Source organism: Nomascus leucogenys, chromosome 15 (assembly GCF_006542625.1).
Source record: "Nomascus leucogenys isolate Asia chromosome 15, Asia_NLE_v1, whole genome shotgun sequence".
Taxonomy (NCBI): domain Eukaryota; kingdom Metazoa; phylum Chordata; class Mammalia; order Primates; family Hylobatidae; genus Nomascus; species Nomascus leucogenys.
The window spans coordinates 64588765-64605825 of record NC_044395.1 but is presented as its reverse complement, the minus strand read 5'-3'; the positions used below and the strand labels follow the sequence as shown (position 1 = coordinate 64605825).

General features: G+C 47.2%; 1 protein-coding gene and 1 long non-coding RNA gene across 4 annotated transcripts in view; one reads left to right on the top strand and one right to left on the bottom strand.

Annotated features, from left to right (window-relative positions):
• Window positions 1–3068: 3068 nt before the first annotated feature.
• The window catches only part of LOC115838610, a 60476-nt gene continuing 46483 nt past the window's right edge, over window positions 3069–17061 (bottom strand). The window contains exons 2-3 of one of the 2 annotated variants that reach the window (XR_004033657.1): window positions 7521–7717; window positions 3069–3272 (exon numbers count right to left, since the gene is read on the bottom strand). This is a non-coding gene — a long non-coding RNA (uncharacterized LOC115838610). The remainder of the gene's footprint in view (window positions 3273–7520; window positions 7718–17061) is intronic. The other variant, XR_004033656.1, reaches the window with a different exon arrangement.
• Window positions 9880–14016, top strand: FOLR3 (folate receptor gamma). 2 transcript variants are annotated; one of them, XM_030829450.1, is made up of 5 exons: window positions 9880–9923; window positions 10102–10275; window positions 12958–13274; window positions 13471–13606; window positions 13711–14016. In XM_030829450.1, the coding sequence occupies exons 3-5, from the start codon at window positions 13191–13193 to the stop codon at window positions 13953–13955; spliced, it is 465 nt and encodes a 154-aa protein (XP_030685310.1). In that variant the 5' UTR covers window positions 9880–9923; window positions 10102–10275; window positions 12958–13190; the 3' UTR covers window positions 13956–14016. The 2 variants fall into 2 exon arrangements, with proteins under 2 accessions (XP_030685310.1, XP_003254810.1); XM_003254762.2 differs by having other exon boundaries at window positions 9908–9923; window positions 13086–13274; window positions 13711–14014.

The following is a 17061-nucleotide window of genomic DNA, read 5'->3' as shown; positions in this document are numbered from 1 at the left end:
TGTTGCCCAGGCTGGAGTGCAATGGCGCGATCTTGGCTCACCACAACCTGTACCTCCCGGATTCAAGTGATTCTCCCACCTCAGCTTCCCAAGTAGCTGGGATTACTACAGGCACCTGCCACCATGGCCTGGCTAATTTTGTATTTTTAGTAGAGACGGGGTTTCTCCATGTTGGTTGGGCTGGTCTCAAACTCCAGACCTCAGGTGATCTGCCCACCTCAGCCTCCCAAAGTGCTGGGATTACAGGCGTGAGCCACTGCGCCTGGCCAATTTTAGCCATTTTTAAATGTACAGTTCAGTGGCATTAAGTACATTCACATTGTGTGTAACCATCACTACATCCATTCCCCAGAACTCTCATCTTTCCCAGCTGAAACTCTGTAATTAAACAGTAGCTCGCCACCCAGCCTCCCCAAGCCCCTGGCACCCACCATTCTACTTAGTCTCTATGAATTTTGACTACTCCAGGTACCTTAAATGGAATCATACAGTATTTTTCTTTTTATAATTGGCTTATTTCACTTAGCATAATGTCTTCAAGGTTCATCTACGAAGCTGTTGTTGCATGTGTCAGAATTTTCCTCCTTTTTAAGGCTGGGTAATAGTCATTTGTACATATCACATGTTGCATATCCATTCATCTTTCGATAAACATTTGGATTGTTTCCACTTTTGGGCTATTGCAAACAGTACTGCTATAAAAATGGCTGAACAAATACCACCTATTTTAACTATACATCTAATTGTGTGCTTATTCGTTTAAATTGTGCCTCTCTTCCTCATCTCTGGGCATCACAAGTGTTCACCAGCATATCCTCAGCACCCAGCACAGTACCTGGGCATCAGTAGATATTCAGCAAGTATCTGTTGAATGAATGAATGAGACACCAAAATGTATCTACTGGACATATACAGTGTCTGTAGTGTGTAGGGAAGAGCAGAGGACTTGAATCTGGGGCCCAGCTCATTGATTCCTCATTGCGTGCTCTGACCTTGACCAAGGCTGTTCACCTTTGTAAACCAAAGAGTATCTGAGGCAAATCTCAACCAATTTAGGAAGTTTGTTGTGCCACGGCTGAGCATGCACCCATGACACAGCCTCAGGGGGTCCTGACAACATGTGCCCAAGGTGGTTGGGGCACAGCATGGTTTTATATATTTTAAGGAGACATGAGACATCAATCAATATATGTAAGGTGTACATTGTTTCAGTTTGGAAAAGTGGAACAACTTGAAGTGGGGGTGAGGGTCTTCTGGTCATAGGTAGTTAAGAGACAACCATTTGCATTCTTTTGAGTTTCTGATTAGCCTTTCCAAAGGAAGCAATCAGATATGATATGCTTTTATCTCAGTGAGCAGAGAGATGACTTTGAGTTCTGTCTATCCTTTGTCTAAAAATTATGAGGAAGGTGTGTAGTTTTTTTTCTTTTTAATCTTAGTAGCTATTTTTCTTGGAATAGAATGTGAGGTAGGTTTGCCCTAAGCAGTTCTCAGCTTGACTATTCCGTTAGTAATTGACTTGGTCTTAGTAATTGACTTTTCCCGTAGTAATTTACTTGCCCTTAGTAATTTTGGGGCCCTAAGATTTATTTTCCTTTCACACCTTCAAACCTCAGTTTCCCCATGTGCAATGTAGGGGCACTATCAACCCCACAGGGTTCTTGTCAGGGTCAAACGAAACAATACATGTGATAGGGTTCAGCTTCTGACCCAAGGAACTGCTCAGTGACCTTATCTAGAGGCCTTGATCTAAGTACTGAGGGAGAAAGGAGGCTCCAACTGGGGGAGCTGACTGACTGGATTCTAATCCAGCCCAAGGTCTATTACCCATCCTCTGGGGACCTTGGCTCTGCATTCATTTCCTATAGCTGCTATAACAAATTACTACAAACTTGTTGGCTTAAACCACACAGATTTGTTCTCTTTCAATTCTGGAGGTCAGAAGCCATAAATCAAAGTGTCAGCAGCACTACATTCCTGTGGAAGCTTCCAAGAACAATCAATTTCCTTGCCTTTTCCAGCTTCCAGAAGCCACCTGCATGCCTGGGCTGGCGGCCCCCCTTACTTGGGTCCCTCTAACCTCTTGTTTCCACCTTTATGTGTCCTACTACTCTCTCTGAGCTCCTGCCTCCCTCGCATCAGGATTACATCAAGCCCGTTCAGAAAATCCAGGATCATCTCCCCATCTCAAGACCCATTTCTTAATCACATTTGCTAAGTTCTTTTGCCATATAAAGTAACATTCGTACATTCCAGAGATTAGGACATGGACACAGGTACCATCTCTCTCCCATGTGGGCCTCAGTTTAGGAAAATAAGAGCATTGGTCATGCCCTGTCCTCCCTGTCACCCTTCCTCTGTGGAGTTCTACCCGAGGCAGGAATATTGGGTGGAGGCCAGAGGGTTGGGTCCTGCCTGTCTGACTACCCTAGCACCCAAATTCTCACAATCTTGTCACCAGCAGTTATAGCCCCAGGGCCTGGCTGTCCCCCAACCCGTGTTCCAGTGCCCCACTGTTCCCTTCCATTTCCTGGGTGCTTCTGATGCAGGACTTTTTCTTGGACCCTTCACTGGACTCACAAGAGGGGTGCCCTGTTTATTCAGTCCACCACGCTCAATCCCTTGCAGGAGGGAGCACATGAGTGAGTGAGTGCAGGATCTGGTTGGCTGTTCCAGGTGCTGTCAGCAGCAAGCTCCACGCAGGGCCCTCGGCCAGTCTAGGTGCAAGCGAGCAAGGGCAAGATCCAGCCGGCTGCTCTGGGCACTGGCAGGAGAAATCTCCATGTGGGGCCTGTGGCAATGCCCAGGTGGGGGTGCCCACGACCCCAAAGCCCCAGGGTATTACAGTGCTCTCCTAGTTCTGCTGTCCATGGACGGTGGTGTGTTAGCAGCTCAGTTGGCCCCTTGTCTCATCTCATGGGGTGGTTGCCCTCTGCCAGCAAGAGCAAAAAGCCAGTGTGACAGCCTTTCTGGGTACCCACACTTGGTGGGTCCCGAGCCCTTGGCCAGTGTCCAAGAAGAATGAGGTTGTGCAGACAATTGAAGAATGATGAAGGTGGAGAATTTTATTAAGCAATGAAAACAGCTCTCAGCAGAAAGGGGAGCTGGAGAGGAAACAGGAAGGGCCAGTCATCTTCCCCCGAAGTCAGGCCGTCTCTTCTGTAGTCCAGCCATCTCTTCCTCAAAGTCCGGTTGTCTCCTTGAAGTCCGGCCATCTTCCCATGTACTGACTGAGTCTGGGACCTTTATATGCACAGGAGGGGGAGTGCGTACTGATTGGTTTGTGAGTATGCAAAACAGATTAAAGTAAAGACATCACTCAAATATGGGCATGACAGTGTAGAAAACCAATTAGGAAAGAGTAGATATATGTAAAATAGGTGAAGGGTGGGGATCAGTCAGAGGAAAGCACAACAGATGGGAAGACAAGTCTTCAATCTGGTCTGAGGATTTAGCTTGTAGCTTGGCTTTCAGGCTTTAAACTGGCTTTGGCTTGGAGGTGGGGTTTCACCAGGGACCAGTCCCTATTTGCCTAGGCATTTGGCTGCCTCCTGTCCCTCTCATTTCCCCCTCTGAAGAGGTACAACTACCTGTTGTTAGAATAGGGACAAAGACAATCTTAACTACTTCCTGCTGACAGGGGACACTGTTTTGGGCAAATAGCAATCAGAGCTCCCTCAGAGGCCTATCTAAGGGTCCCAGGTTAAAGGGAGCCATCATTAAAGGCTCTGTTCAGAGTTTGATGGCCTCTAAGTGAGAAGAAACAATTTGGGTTATTAGATGACGTGTATCAAAATGGAACAACAAGGGGGTAAAGACAGCTCAGAAATCCCAAGTCTGCTGACATGCCTAGATAACTGGTGGCTATAGTTATGCCTGCTAAGATTGATTTGGCTTTGGTTTGCTCCCTTGGTTTCATTTTCCCAAAAAAACCTCCAGATTATGGGCACCACATCCTATTTACTCCTATCACCTGCAGGATAATTGCCCAGAACTAGAATATTGATTCATATTTTTACATTACCCATCCCTTCTATTTCTTCTGAGCTACAGCCAGAGATCACTAGTTGGTTCACAGGAATAAGCAGGATTAATCTAAAATGTAGGCAAAAGCTTAAAAACAACTGACACTAGAATTTAATGACAAGTGTATGATAAATTTTGAAACATAATTTTTCCCTCAACAGTCCTCATTTCTTTTAAAAGAAAATCAAATAAACCTGGTGGCTTAAAACAATACCAATTAGGGCCGGGCGCGGTGGCTCACGCTTGTAATCCCAGCACTATGGGAGGCCGAGGCGGGTGGATCACGAGGTCAGGAGATCGAGACCACAGTGAAACCCTGTCTCTACTAAAAATACAAAAAATTAGCCAGGCGTGGTGGCGGGCGCCTGTAGTCCCAGCTACTCGGAGAGGCTGAGGCAGGAGAATGGCGTGAACCCGGGAGGCGGAGCTTGCAGTGAGCTGAGATCGTGCCACTGCACTCCAGCCTGGGTGACAGAGCGAGACTCCGTCTCAAAAAAAAAAAAAAAAAAAAAAAAATACCAATTAGGCTGGGCACAGTGGCTCATGCCTGTAATCCTAGCAATTTGGGAGGCCGAAGCGGGCCAATAATCTGAGGTCGGGAGTTCAAGACCAGCCTGGTCAGCATGGTGAATCCCCGTGTCTACTAAAACTACAGAAATTAGCCAGGCATAGTGGCACGTGCCTATAATCCCAGCTACCCAGGAGGCTGAGGCAGGAGAATCACTGGAACCCGGAAGGCGGAGGCTGCAGTGAGCTGAGATTGCACCAATGCACTCCAGCCTGGGGGACAGAGCAAGACTCTGTCTCAAAACAAAACAAAACAAAACAAAAACACAATACTTATTTAATTATACTTCAAGATTTTGTGAGTTTAATTATACTTCAAGATTTTGTGAGATTTTGCCCAAGAATTTGGGCAAGACTCAAGATTGGCCCATCTTGGCCGGGCGTGGTGGCTCACTCCTGTAGTCCCAGTATTTTGGGAGGCCTAGGTTGGAGGATTGTTTGAGCCCAAGAGTTGAAGACCAGCCTGGGCAACATGGCGAAACCTCCTCTCTACAAAAATACAAAAATTAGCTGGGTGTGGTGGTGCGTGCCTATAGTCCCAGATACTCAGGGAGGTTGAGGCTGCAGTGAGCCATGATGGTGCCACTGCACTCCAGCTGGGGTGACAGAGTGAGACCCTGTCTCCAAAAAATAAAAAATAAGGTAAAATAAAGATTGGCCCATCTACCCTCAACAGTTGCCTGGACTCCCTGGGGGCTCAGTGCATCTAGATGCTGGACTCGGATACCCATCTGATCTTTGATGTAGTGGACAGGCACTTTGTTCTTGCCATCATCTTTGGTACCTGAGATAGAAAGCCTTAAAGAGAGGCCACGCCCATGATTAAGTTTCAGGTCAAAACAATGAGCAAAAAGGCAATGGCTATAGTTGTAGGTGTAGCAAATCAGTGTGCCTTTTATCTAGAGGCTACTGAAAACCAGACATTCATTAAAGATACTCTGGTCACTTGGATGAAGGCTGGCCTTGGCATTCACCAGAATCGTTAGTAGAGTCTTTAGCACCATTGGCAACTCAGCCAGACCTGGCCTTGGCCACAATAGTGGAGCCTGGGATTGGAAGGCATGAATTTTATGAAGTCTATAATATCAGAAATTCATTGGTTGAGGACATACCTCTTTCTTTTTGGACCCTGTGGGCGTAATGCTATTGATACATGTGCAGAGGAGGAATTAATATGACTGTGATTGACAGAATAATTATGAAGTACAAAGACCTCAGATCTGTGATCAGCTTCCATAGAAGTATTTGCTCAGAAGCTTCTCAGAAACATTCTCATGATTGAAGAAGCCTTGAAGAGCCAGTATTTCTGTCTATGAAATCTCCTGTTTACCGTACCATAAGGACCCATCAGAAAGTAACTGAGGTAGTGCTGATTTCCTGAGCAATTATTCAGTCCACTGTCTCAAATCCATCATGCAGAATGTTCACAGAGGGTAAAGTAAGTTTGACTATTATAACTATTCACTTATTTTTTTTTTTTTTTTGAGACGGAGTCTCGCTCTGTCGCCCAGGCTGGAGTGCAGTGGCGCGATCTTGGCTCACTGCAAGCTCTGCCTCCTGGGTTCACGCCATTCTCCTGCCTCAGCCTCTCCAAGTAGCTGGGACTACAGGCGCCCGCCACCACGCCCGGCTAATTTTTGTTTTGTATTTTTAGTAGAGACGGGGTTTCACCGTGGTCTCGATCTCCTGACCTCGTGATCCGCCCCCCTCGGCCTCCCAAAGTGCTGGGATTACAAGCTATAACTACTCACTTTTATAATTGATTTCATTTAAAGATTAATGTGATAAGTACTCTGTTTTTCCTGGGAGTTTTGTTGTAGAAAGAGTAACTGCTGTGTGGCTAAACTAAGGTTATAAGCCAAATTGTTTCCTCAGAGTTTAAGAAATACAATACTAACTCTCATGGGTTTACTAGTTGTCTGTTGCTGCATAACAAATCATTCCATAATTTTGTGGTGTATTGCTGCAGACAGTGTTAAACTAAGTGGATGAAAACATGAAAAGGATATTCACATAGTCTCAGAGTGTCTCCCTACAAGGTAGGATTACTAACAAAGGGAAACTAATAATTATATAGTAAGGAAATCCCCTTAACCCAATAATCACCAGCAATAAGAAGTAGCAACCCTCATCATGTACCCCTTGATATGATGCACTGACAAAAGCACCTCTCTTCTCTAATTTTCTTGCCAAAATGCATAATCTCAAGCTAATTACAAGAAAGTATAGACAAACCCAAATTGAGGGACATTCTGCAAAATAACTGAACAGTAATTCTCCAAAAGTGTCAAGGTCATAAAAGACAAAGACAGACATTGAGGAACTGTCACAGATTGGAGGGAGACTAAGGGGACATGACAACTACATGCAACCTGGAATCATGGACTGAATTCCTGGGCCAGAGAAAGGACATTGGTGGGGAAACTGGTGTAAAGGGCATAAAGCTTGTAGATTAGTTAACAGTATTGCCTCAATATTAATTTCCTGATTTTTTTAAGAACTGGGCTTTGGTTACATAAGATGCCAACATTTGGGGAAGTTGCATAAAAACATACAGGAAACCTTTTGACGATTTTTTGCAGTTTTTCTGCAAGCCTAAAATTATTTCAAAACAAAAAGTTTAAAAATCAAATACACATAGTTGCTTGAAATAGTAACTATTTTATTACATTCCAAGATGTTGTGAGTCAGGAATTTGGGCAAAACTCAGCTGGGCAATTCTTCTGCAAAGACCCCCGCAACACATTCAAAAAGTCACAGGCAGAGGTTGTTGGGGGAAGGCATTGAAAAGAAGAGAAAAGTCATAGGTGGGTGCAATGGAGGGAGGGCAGAGGGCTGCTGATTATGGTGCAGGACTCATCCATAATGGAGCCCTGGGGAGGCAAGGGCTTCATAACTAGACACTGGTCTTATCACCTCAGACTCACCTGTAGCAGGACCAGATACTGAGGCCAGACTGAAAACACAGGCTCTGCCTCAGGAGAGGCTGTCTACTAGCCAAGTTAATGATGACAGTATTGGAGATGTTCCCAACATCGTAATGGGAAAATATCACTTCACACTACATAAGCAAAACACAGGAGGAGTGCCGGTCATCTTCCCAGGTTAGTAGCGATTCTGCTGCCTGCAAGAGTGTTGGAGAAATACAAACCAAGGATTAGGCACTTTTAACTTGAAAACATGAAGTTCTCTTTCCTAACTTTCTTTGTTTCTTTATTTTTTTCTTCTTCTTCTTCTTTTTTTTTTTTTTTTTTTTTTTTGTTGAGACAGGGTCTCACTCCGACAGTATAGTGGTGCCATCACAGCTCACTGCAGCCTCGACCTCCAGGGCTCAAGCAATCCTCCCAGCTCACCCTCCCAAATGGCTGAAACTACAGGCTTGCACCACCACACGTGGCAATTTTTGTGTGCAGACGAGGTCTTCCTATGTTGCCCAAGTGGTCTCAAACTCCTGGGATCAAGCGATCCATCCACCTCAGCCTCCCAGAACACTGGGATTACACGTGTAAGCCACCACACCCAGCCCACTAATTTTTTTTATAATGGCTAATGAAATAGTTTTAAGTTTAGACCCTACAAGGCATAAAGAAATACCTTTAGTTATCAAATGTACAGTAATACTCAAGTGTGCAACTGTGGATAACTTGAGTTCATGAGGTTTTTGTTTTTTTGTCAAAAGAATAAATTTATAGTGAAACTACCCAAAAAAGCAAAGTACAGAACAGTATGCTACCATTCGTGCACAGAAATGGGATATATATGGTATAACTGCATCGAATTTACTGGACGTATGTCCAGGGACCAGAACTCTTGGTGGCTTCATGTTCATACTTTTGCAAGCACATGTATAGTATCCTTAACTTAAATGTACCGTTGTATACATTCTAGTGTTATCAAAATTTACATACATATTATCAAGTCAGAGAAGTCATTCTGTGTCTTAGTATTTTCACTTCATATTTGGTATATTTATGTGTGTATACACACATACCTATATATATTTAAGTAAGATTTATAGTCACATGGTCCAAAAATCAAAACAATGTGGAAAGGTTTACAGAGAAAAGTCTCATGCCTAATCCTGTTCTCTTCTGCCAGGTGACCATGTTATTAATTTCTTTTCATACCTTGCCACAGAATTTTCACCTGCAAACACAGATATTCTTTTCTTTTTTAATGACAGAGTCACGTTCTGTTATCCAGGCTGGAGTGCAGTGGCGTGATCTTGGCTCACTGCAAACTCCTCCCAGGTTCAAGTGCTTCTCCTGTCTCAGCCTCCTGAGTAGCTGGGATTACAGGCGTGTGCCACCACACCCAGCTAATTTTTGTATTTTTAGTAGAGATTGGGTTTTATCATATTGACCAGGCTGATGTCGAACTCCTGACCTCAAGTGATCCGCCTGCCTCGGCCTCCCACAGTGCTGGGATTACAGGCGTGAGCCACCACGCCCGGTCAACACAGACATTCTTACTCCTTTTTTACAGAGAATTTTTTTTTTTACATAGCATTTTTTTGCACCTTTCTTTTTCCACTTAACAATGCACTTGGAGATTTTTCCATATTTGTACATCAGGAGCTTTCTCTTTCTTTGTTACCACATTAAATTCCACTGGGTAGATGTACCATAATTTAACTGGGTCCTTATTAAAAGACAATTGAGCTGTCTCCTAGACAAAGCCTTGTGCACCTTCCCTAACAGAGGGTCTAACCAAGCAGGCAGGATGGGGTTATAAAGTAGGTGGGGAGGTGGGAGAGACTCCACCTTCCCAGGTGGGCTGAGAATGGAGGTAAGGCCCTGCAACAGGACAGAGGGAAAAGTGGGGATGAGAGATGGGAGGCAAGATAGCGCCCACTGTTCTCGCTCAGCCCCCTCCTCCATTTGCCGCTGACCTGTTGGCCTCCCCCAACCTCTGAGCCTGCCTCTGCCTAGGTAATTTCCCAAGACCCAGGAGGGGTGAAGGGTGAGGTGCGATTGCCCCCACCCCCTTGCCTCCCGCAGCATCTGCTCCGGGACCATGAACAATAGCTGACAGCTCCATGGCCTTTGCTGTCCCCATCTCAGCTTCCCTGGGCATCTAAACCTCAGCTGCCCTAGGGTAAGAGAACAGGCTGAGGAAGCAGAAGCCTGAGGCTGTTTAGAGTCTCACTCCTGCATCAGCAGGCCACCACCTGTGGTTCCTCCTTGTGCAAATTTGAAAAGCATTGCATAAAACACTGGAGAAATCCAAGAGGGGAAGTCCACAAGGGCGGTGGCTCCCTACAAGATCACAGAGCAAGCTGGTGTCAGAGCCTGAACCTAGAGCACTGTTGGTGGAGGTCCTGCCTCCAGGTAGGGGAAGGGCTCCCTCTCACCTCTACACACCCAGCATTTCTTGGCTCAGCTGCCCTGTAGGGGATGCCGGGTGGGGACAGCAGAGATCTGGGCCTGGGAGGGAGACAGTACACAATCACATGGCTGTTGCCTCTCTCTCAGGCCTTGTCCACCTCTGACTGTGGCTGTCTGGCAGGAATAGATGGACATGGCCTGGCAGATGATGCAGCTGCTGCTTCTGGCTTTGGTGATCGCTGCAGGGAGTGCCCAGCCCGGGAGTGCGCGGGCCAGGACGGACCTGCTCAACGTCTGCATGAACGCCAAGCACCACAAGACACAGCCCAGCCCCGAGGACCAGCTGTATGGCCAGGTGAGGGCAGCCTGGTGGAGGACAGCATGCACACAGGTCAGAGGGTGATGGCACGAGCAACGGCAGGTCCAGTGTGGTCAGAACCAAGGGTGCCGCTGCTGACAAGGAAGAGGAGGGGCGGCCAGGGCCACCATGCTACAGGTAAGGCCACTGAGGCATCTCGGGGAATATGAGCTCCAATTTGAACTCCAGGCTCAGGAGAGTGCCTGTATTTCATTCCTCTGGTCTCCTGGCCTGCTCCCTACAAGGGTTCACATTCCCAGAGGGCTGGGGATGTGCCCAGGGAGAGACTGTGGCGTGGACACAATCTGTGGGTTAAAGCGAAGAGAGGACAGCCTGGAAGCCCCATGACATCTGAGTCATTCCCAACATTCCATTTGCTTATTTTAAAATCGGGGTTGAAAAAAAAAAAACCAAATACATAACATACATTTTCCATTTTAGCCATTTTTAACTGTACGGTTCAGTGGCATTAAGTATGCTCATGTGGTTGTGCAACTGTCACCACCATCCATCTCCTGGCCTCTTTCATTCTCCAAAACTGAAATGGAAACTCTGTGCCCACCACTTCATTTGCTTTTCAGAACCTTCTAGAGCACATCCTCCTTGCCAGGAAATGGTGTGGATGTAGACTTTGAGAGAGACAGATGACTATCATTCTCAGGGCCATGAGCTATATGAGAGTGATGATATTTGTTGAGCCCCTACTATAGCAAGGGAGTTCTTCTCATGTACTCAGTAACTCTTTTGGAAGCAACAACCCTTGACCCTGACAGGCAAGACCCATGTCTGCCAAACCCCAAGACCCATGATGTGCAAGGGGTCTTGCAGGAAGACCAAGAGTTGGGACATCCAAGGGAAAGCAAGTGTGAAGTCGGGCCGGCGGGAAAGCATGTTCTGTCTCAGCCGGCACTGGGCGTGGGCCAGGGTGTGGGAGATGGGTAGATCCGGCTCCACTCCCATGGATTTCCCTATTGTTTCTCCTGGGTGCTCAGACCTGTCATGCCTCTGCCATCACTTGACCCTAGGTGCAAGGGTTCAGCCCAGAAATTTTAAGCAATTGACTCATGATTTCTCAGGTTTTCTGAGTCCTGGCCTAGAGTGACTTCCAAAGAGAAACCTCCACCATTTCTGCTTGTCTTACCTGCCTTGTATTTACCTTTCTAGGATTGCCTTTTCCACATTTAGTCAAGTCTAGGTTCAGACCCACGTGCAGGCTATAGCTCCTTCGTTCCCCACCACTCTCAGGATCTATCTAGAGTCTCCCCACCTGGACCTCCAGACCCTGGGAGAGCCAGAGAAGCCCCTTGACCTCCACCCTCCCCCACAACCTGGGACAGGTTCCTCTCCTCCCTGTCCTTAGTTATAGTTTTTTTTTTTCTTTGAGGCAGAGTTTCGCTCTTGTTGCCCAGGCTGGAATGCAATGGCATGATCTCGGCTCACCGCAACCTCCGCATCCTGGATTCAAGTGATTCTCCTGCCTCTGCCTCCTGAGTAGCTGGGATTACAGGCGCCTACCACTGTGCCCGGCTAGTTTTTTGGGTATTTTTAGTAGAGACGGGGTTTCTCTATGTTGGTCAGGCTGGTCTCGAACTCCTAACCTCAGGTGATCCGCCCGCCTCCTTAAATCTTAACCTCACTGTTTACCATGGGTTTAGCTTACTTTAACTCTGAAAAAATGGGAGTAAGAATTTGTACTGGGTTGTTGAGAGGATAAAGCGCAAAAGCCTCGGGGACTTTGCACCTATGGTTTTCTATGCCTAAAGTGTTCTTTGTCGCCCGTCTACACACAGCCCACCCACTCACTAAAACCATACCCTCCCTCACTGTGGCATTCCTAGGACCCAGCACAGTGCCTGATGTATAATAAGCACTCAGTTAATATTGGCTGGATGCAAAATGAATGATATAAATAAGCTGAATAACATGAAATAGGCCGAACGCGGTGGCTCACGCCTGTAATCCCAACACTTTGGGAGGCCAAGGAGGGTGGATCACCTGAGGTCAGGAGTTTGAGACCAGCCTGGCAAACATGGTGAACCCCCATTTCTACTAAAAATACAAAATTAGCTGGGCATGGTGGCACGTGCCTGTAATCCCAGCTACTTGGGAGGCTGAGGCAGGAGAATTGCTTGAACCCGGGAGGTGGAGGTTGCAGTGAGCCAAGATCACACCACTGCACTCCAGCCTGGGCAACAGGAGCGAAACTCTGTCTCAAAAAAAAGTTAGTTTAATAACATGAGATAACTTTTTAAACTGTTAAGAGCTATACTACTAATAATTACTCTCCCAGACAGTGGCTCTCCCTCATCTCCTATATCCCCTGTATTACCCTCTGTTAAAAGCCAAAATTAAGTAGGCATGGTGGCTCATGCCTCTAATCTTAGAATTTTGGGAAGCTGACATGAGCCAAGGAGTTTGAGAACAGCCTAGGCAACATAGTGAGACCCCATCTCTACAAAAATATTTTATATTAGCCAGGCTTGGTGGCATGTGCCTGAATCCCAGCTCCTCAGGAGGCTGAGGTGGGAGGATTATTTGAGCCCAGGGTGTTGAGGCTGCAGTGAGCTATGATCACACCACTGCACTCCAGCCTGGTCAACAGAGCAAGACCCTGTCTCAAATAAATAAATGAATAAATAGGGGGGAAAGCACCAATTTTGTAATTGCCTCTGTCCTCAGGTGGGGGCTCCTCAAGGGCCCTCCCCAGGAAGTGTTCCTCTGGATGACCTACCTGGGGCAGAGGAGCCAGAATAAGGAGGAGATGGCTGTGGTGGGGAGAGACTTAGTCCTGTGTCTTCCCCACCCAGTGCAGTCCCTGGAAGAAGAATGCCTGCTGCACGGCCAACACCAGCCAGGAGCTGCACAAGGACACCTCCCGCCTGTACAACTTTAACTGGGATCACTGTGGTAAGATGGAGCCTGCCTGCAAGCACCACTTTATCCAGGACAACTGTCTCTATGAGTGCTCACCCAACCTGGGGCCGTGGATCCAGCAGGTATGAGTGCTGTTCCCACAAACAGTAACCTCAGCAGAGGGCAGAGCCTGCCAGTCGCTGGCAGCGAGGGCTTGGTCCAGGAATTCGGGTCTGAGGGTGGTAGACGCCCTGCCCCCTCCCACAGCTCTGGTCCCCGTCAAGGATAAAGCTGCTGAGATACATGGCTGACAGGAGCGTTCCATCTCTCCCCACTCAGGTCAACCAGAGCTGGCGCAAAGAGCGCATCCTGAATGTGCCCCTGTGCAAAGAGGACTGTGAGCGCTGGTGGGAGGACTGTCGCACCTCCTACACCTGCAAAAGCAACTGGCAGAAAGGCTGGAATTGGACCTCGGGTGAGGGCCGGAGGAGATGAGATGAGGAGTGGGAATGGGGCTTTGGGGTTGGGAGGGGTGCGGTCTGGCCCAGAAGCTAAGGGTCTTATGTTCTGCTCCCTCAGGGATTAATGAGTGTCCGGCCGGGGCCCTCTGCCGCACCTTTGAGTCCTACTTCCCCACTCCAGCTGCCCTTTGTGAAGGCCTCTGGAGCCACTCCTTCAAGGTCAGCAACTATAGTCGAGGGAGTGGCCGCTGCATCCAGATGTGGTTTGACTCAGCCCAGGGCAACCCCAATGAGGAGGTGGCCAAGTTCTATGCTGCGGCCATGAACGCTGGGGCCCCGTCTCGTGGGATTATTGGTTCCTGATCCAAGAAGGGTCCTCTGGGGTTCTTCCGACAACCTATTCTAATAGACAAATCCACATGTGTCTTGTGTCTTGTAATTTCCGGACGAGTGGGTTGGAGGGACACATTGCCTCATCTTTTCCATTGACAGGCCCCATATCTGGCTGGAACTAGCCTAATGTTCACTGGGAAGGAGGGTGTGGGGGTTGAGCTAGAATCCAGGTATCTGATCCATTAGTCTGGGTCTCTTACCCCTGCACTGGCTTCCCCCTCATGCCAAGCTCATCCCACCGGCACTACACATGGAGAAAGACCCAGATGGAGTGAAGAAGGGCAGAGATAGCCGATGAGTTATTCGGCTTCAAGTTGGGAAGAGAGTTTCTTTTCCCTTCTTTCATTAGATGCGGACTGGGTGGAGATATTGGTGGGGAGGAGGGTCTCGATGAACACTTGCCTTGTTTCCATTTATTTATTTATTTATTTATTTATTTATTTAAGACAGGAATCTTGCTATATTGCCCAGGCTGGTCTTGAACTCCTGCGCCCAGACAATACTCCCTCCTTGGCCTCCCAGAGTGCTGGGATTCTAGGCATGAGTCACTGTGCCTGACCTGCTTTTTTTAAAAAAATGACAACTTATGTTGCAATTAACAGTCTTTTACTTAGTGGAATGTTATACTTAAATTCCAGAAAGGATTATTGGGTCAAGAGTACATATAATTTTGAGAGTTACAACTTTATGGGGGTTGTATCAATGTGGCTCCCCCACCAGCAAAGTATGAGAGTGCCTCTTTCTCCACTGGGTGTGATGGCTCATGTCTGTGATCCCAGCAGTTTGGGAGGCAGGAGAATCTCTTGAGCCCAGGAGTTCAATATCAGCCTGGGTAACATGGTGAAATCCCAACTCTACAAAAAACCAAAAAAATCAGCCGGGCATGGTGGTGTGTGCCTGTAGTCCCAACTACTAGGGAGGCTGAGGTGAGAGAATCGCTTGAGCCCCAGCAGGCTGTGGTTACAGTAAGCTATGATCATGCCACTGCACTCCAGCCTGGGCAACAGGGCAAGACACTGTCTCAAAAAAAAAAAAGAGAGAGATTGAGAGAGAGTGCCTGTTTCTCCACAACCTTGTCAACCCACTGTGCCATTAAACTTTGGTTTTCTGCTCATCTTACAGGTGGGGAAAGGGCAGCTCAGTGCAGTTTTCATCTGCCATTGTTCTGAGATCTTTCCATATTGACCTATTGATATGTTAAATTACTAGGTAATAATCCATTCTATGTGTACATTGCATTGAATTCAGTCTCCTACTGATGGGCATTGGAAGGAATGGGGTTCTTTTATGATGTTGACATTGCTGAAAGCCACAGGCCAGTTATTTGGTAGAATACTCCTCCATTTGGGTTTGTCTGTTTCCTCATGATTCATTGAGGTTATGCGTTTTGGGCAAAAATACCCTACATGGTTATCCCGTGCATCATAATGGGAGGCACGTAGTGTGGGGTTTGCCCATTCCTGGTGACGTTAACTTTGATCTTTTTCTTGAGATTGTGTCTGTCACGTTTCTCTACTACACTTTCCCCTTTGTAACTAGTAAATATGTTGTAGGGAGAGACTGGAGAACTAGATATACTCTATTCATCAGCACACTTCCACCTATATGTTCTAGTAGCTGATGGACCTTAAACATGTCTTATTGTTACAGCTCTTTCACCAACCTTTCAATACTTTTCAGTGGTATCAACTGTAAAAACCAAACTTCTTCACAATAGCACAGAAGATCACGCCCCTCCTTTGAGCCCTCAAGCCAAATCTCTCCCACACCACCCCATAAATGAGCTCCAGTCACACTTCTCATGTTGGGGGTCTTTGCTCCAGCAACTCTTTCTCTGCATGCCTGAAATGTTCTTCATTAATCCTCTGCAGCCTAGCACTTTGTGGCCACTTAGATCACAACCTACAATCCCCCCCTAAAATGACTTCTGACCACTCAACCTGACAAAGCCACCCAGCTGATTTCTCATCACACTATGTCTTTGTGCAGATTTTTGTCTACTGTGTTTGTTGTCGGCCTTTTCCCTAACAAAACATACTCTCCTGAAAGCAGGGTTTTGTCTGTGTCATTTTATGCTACATCCCCAGGGTCTGGGTCAGTGCCTGGCACCAAGAATGTGCTCAGTAAGTTAAGAAATCGCTGCATCCGTTCTGTCAGTCAACAATTCCTTCTGAGCATCCAGTCCACTGGCCCATGCTGGTCTCAGCCAACAGGAAGGGAATTGAGTTCCTTGCAAGGTCTAGTAGGGACAGACAGTTCTGAGAACCAGTGACTCTTAGAAAAAGGAGATGAGGCTTTCACAGAGGGAAGCACAGAGTGTGGTGTTATTCTGCTGAAGCCCAAAGAGGTCAGGGAAGGCTTCCAAAGGAGTAATGTTTGCCAAGCACAAAACAGCACGGGGAATGGCATTCCGTGGACAGGTCTCAGCAAGTGCAAAGGCTTAGAGGTAATAGAAGTGTGAGCAGAATTCCAGGGTAGCTGAGAGAGAAATTACAAGGGGAGTGGGCAGCAGTTAAGGCCAAAGAAGAAACACTGGATCTGCATTCCTTAGGATGGTGCCCTGTGGGCCCCTCACAGAGCTTCCCTCCTGCAACTGCTAGGTGAAAGAAGTCAGGCTTGGAATCAGACCGAGATCAGTAGTTACAGCAGCTGGGAAGATGAATGATGTGAGATTGCATGTGTGATAGGCTGGCACTCAGGGAAGAGCTCAGGGTTCTCTCCTCCCCACTCTGAGGCCCCTCTCCTGCTTCCTGAAGCCCAGAGTCTCCACCTCTGTGAGCCAAACACCTTCCTGTTATCTGCCTGGTCCTAGGGCAGCCTTCGGGTTGGGTTAGAAGGAATGCCAATGGTTAACCTTGTGGTATTAAGCTTCCAGCTCAGGCAGATACTCTCTGGACTGGTTCAAGCTGACTGCCTGACTGTCCCTCCCTGCTGGCCCTAGCACCCAGACTCCAGATAGGCACACCACCTCATCCTTCAGAGCAGGGCTCTGAGACTCCACACGTGGTGAGGACTTACCAGAGGAACTGAACTTGACCTCCAACCCAACCTTCCATTTGCTGGTATTATTCTGAAG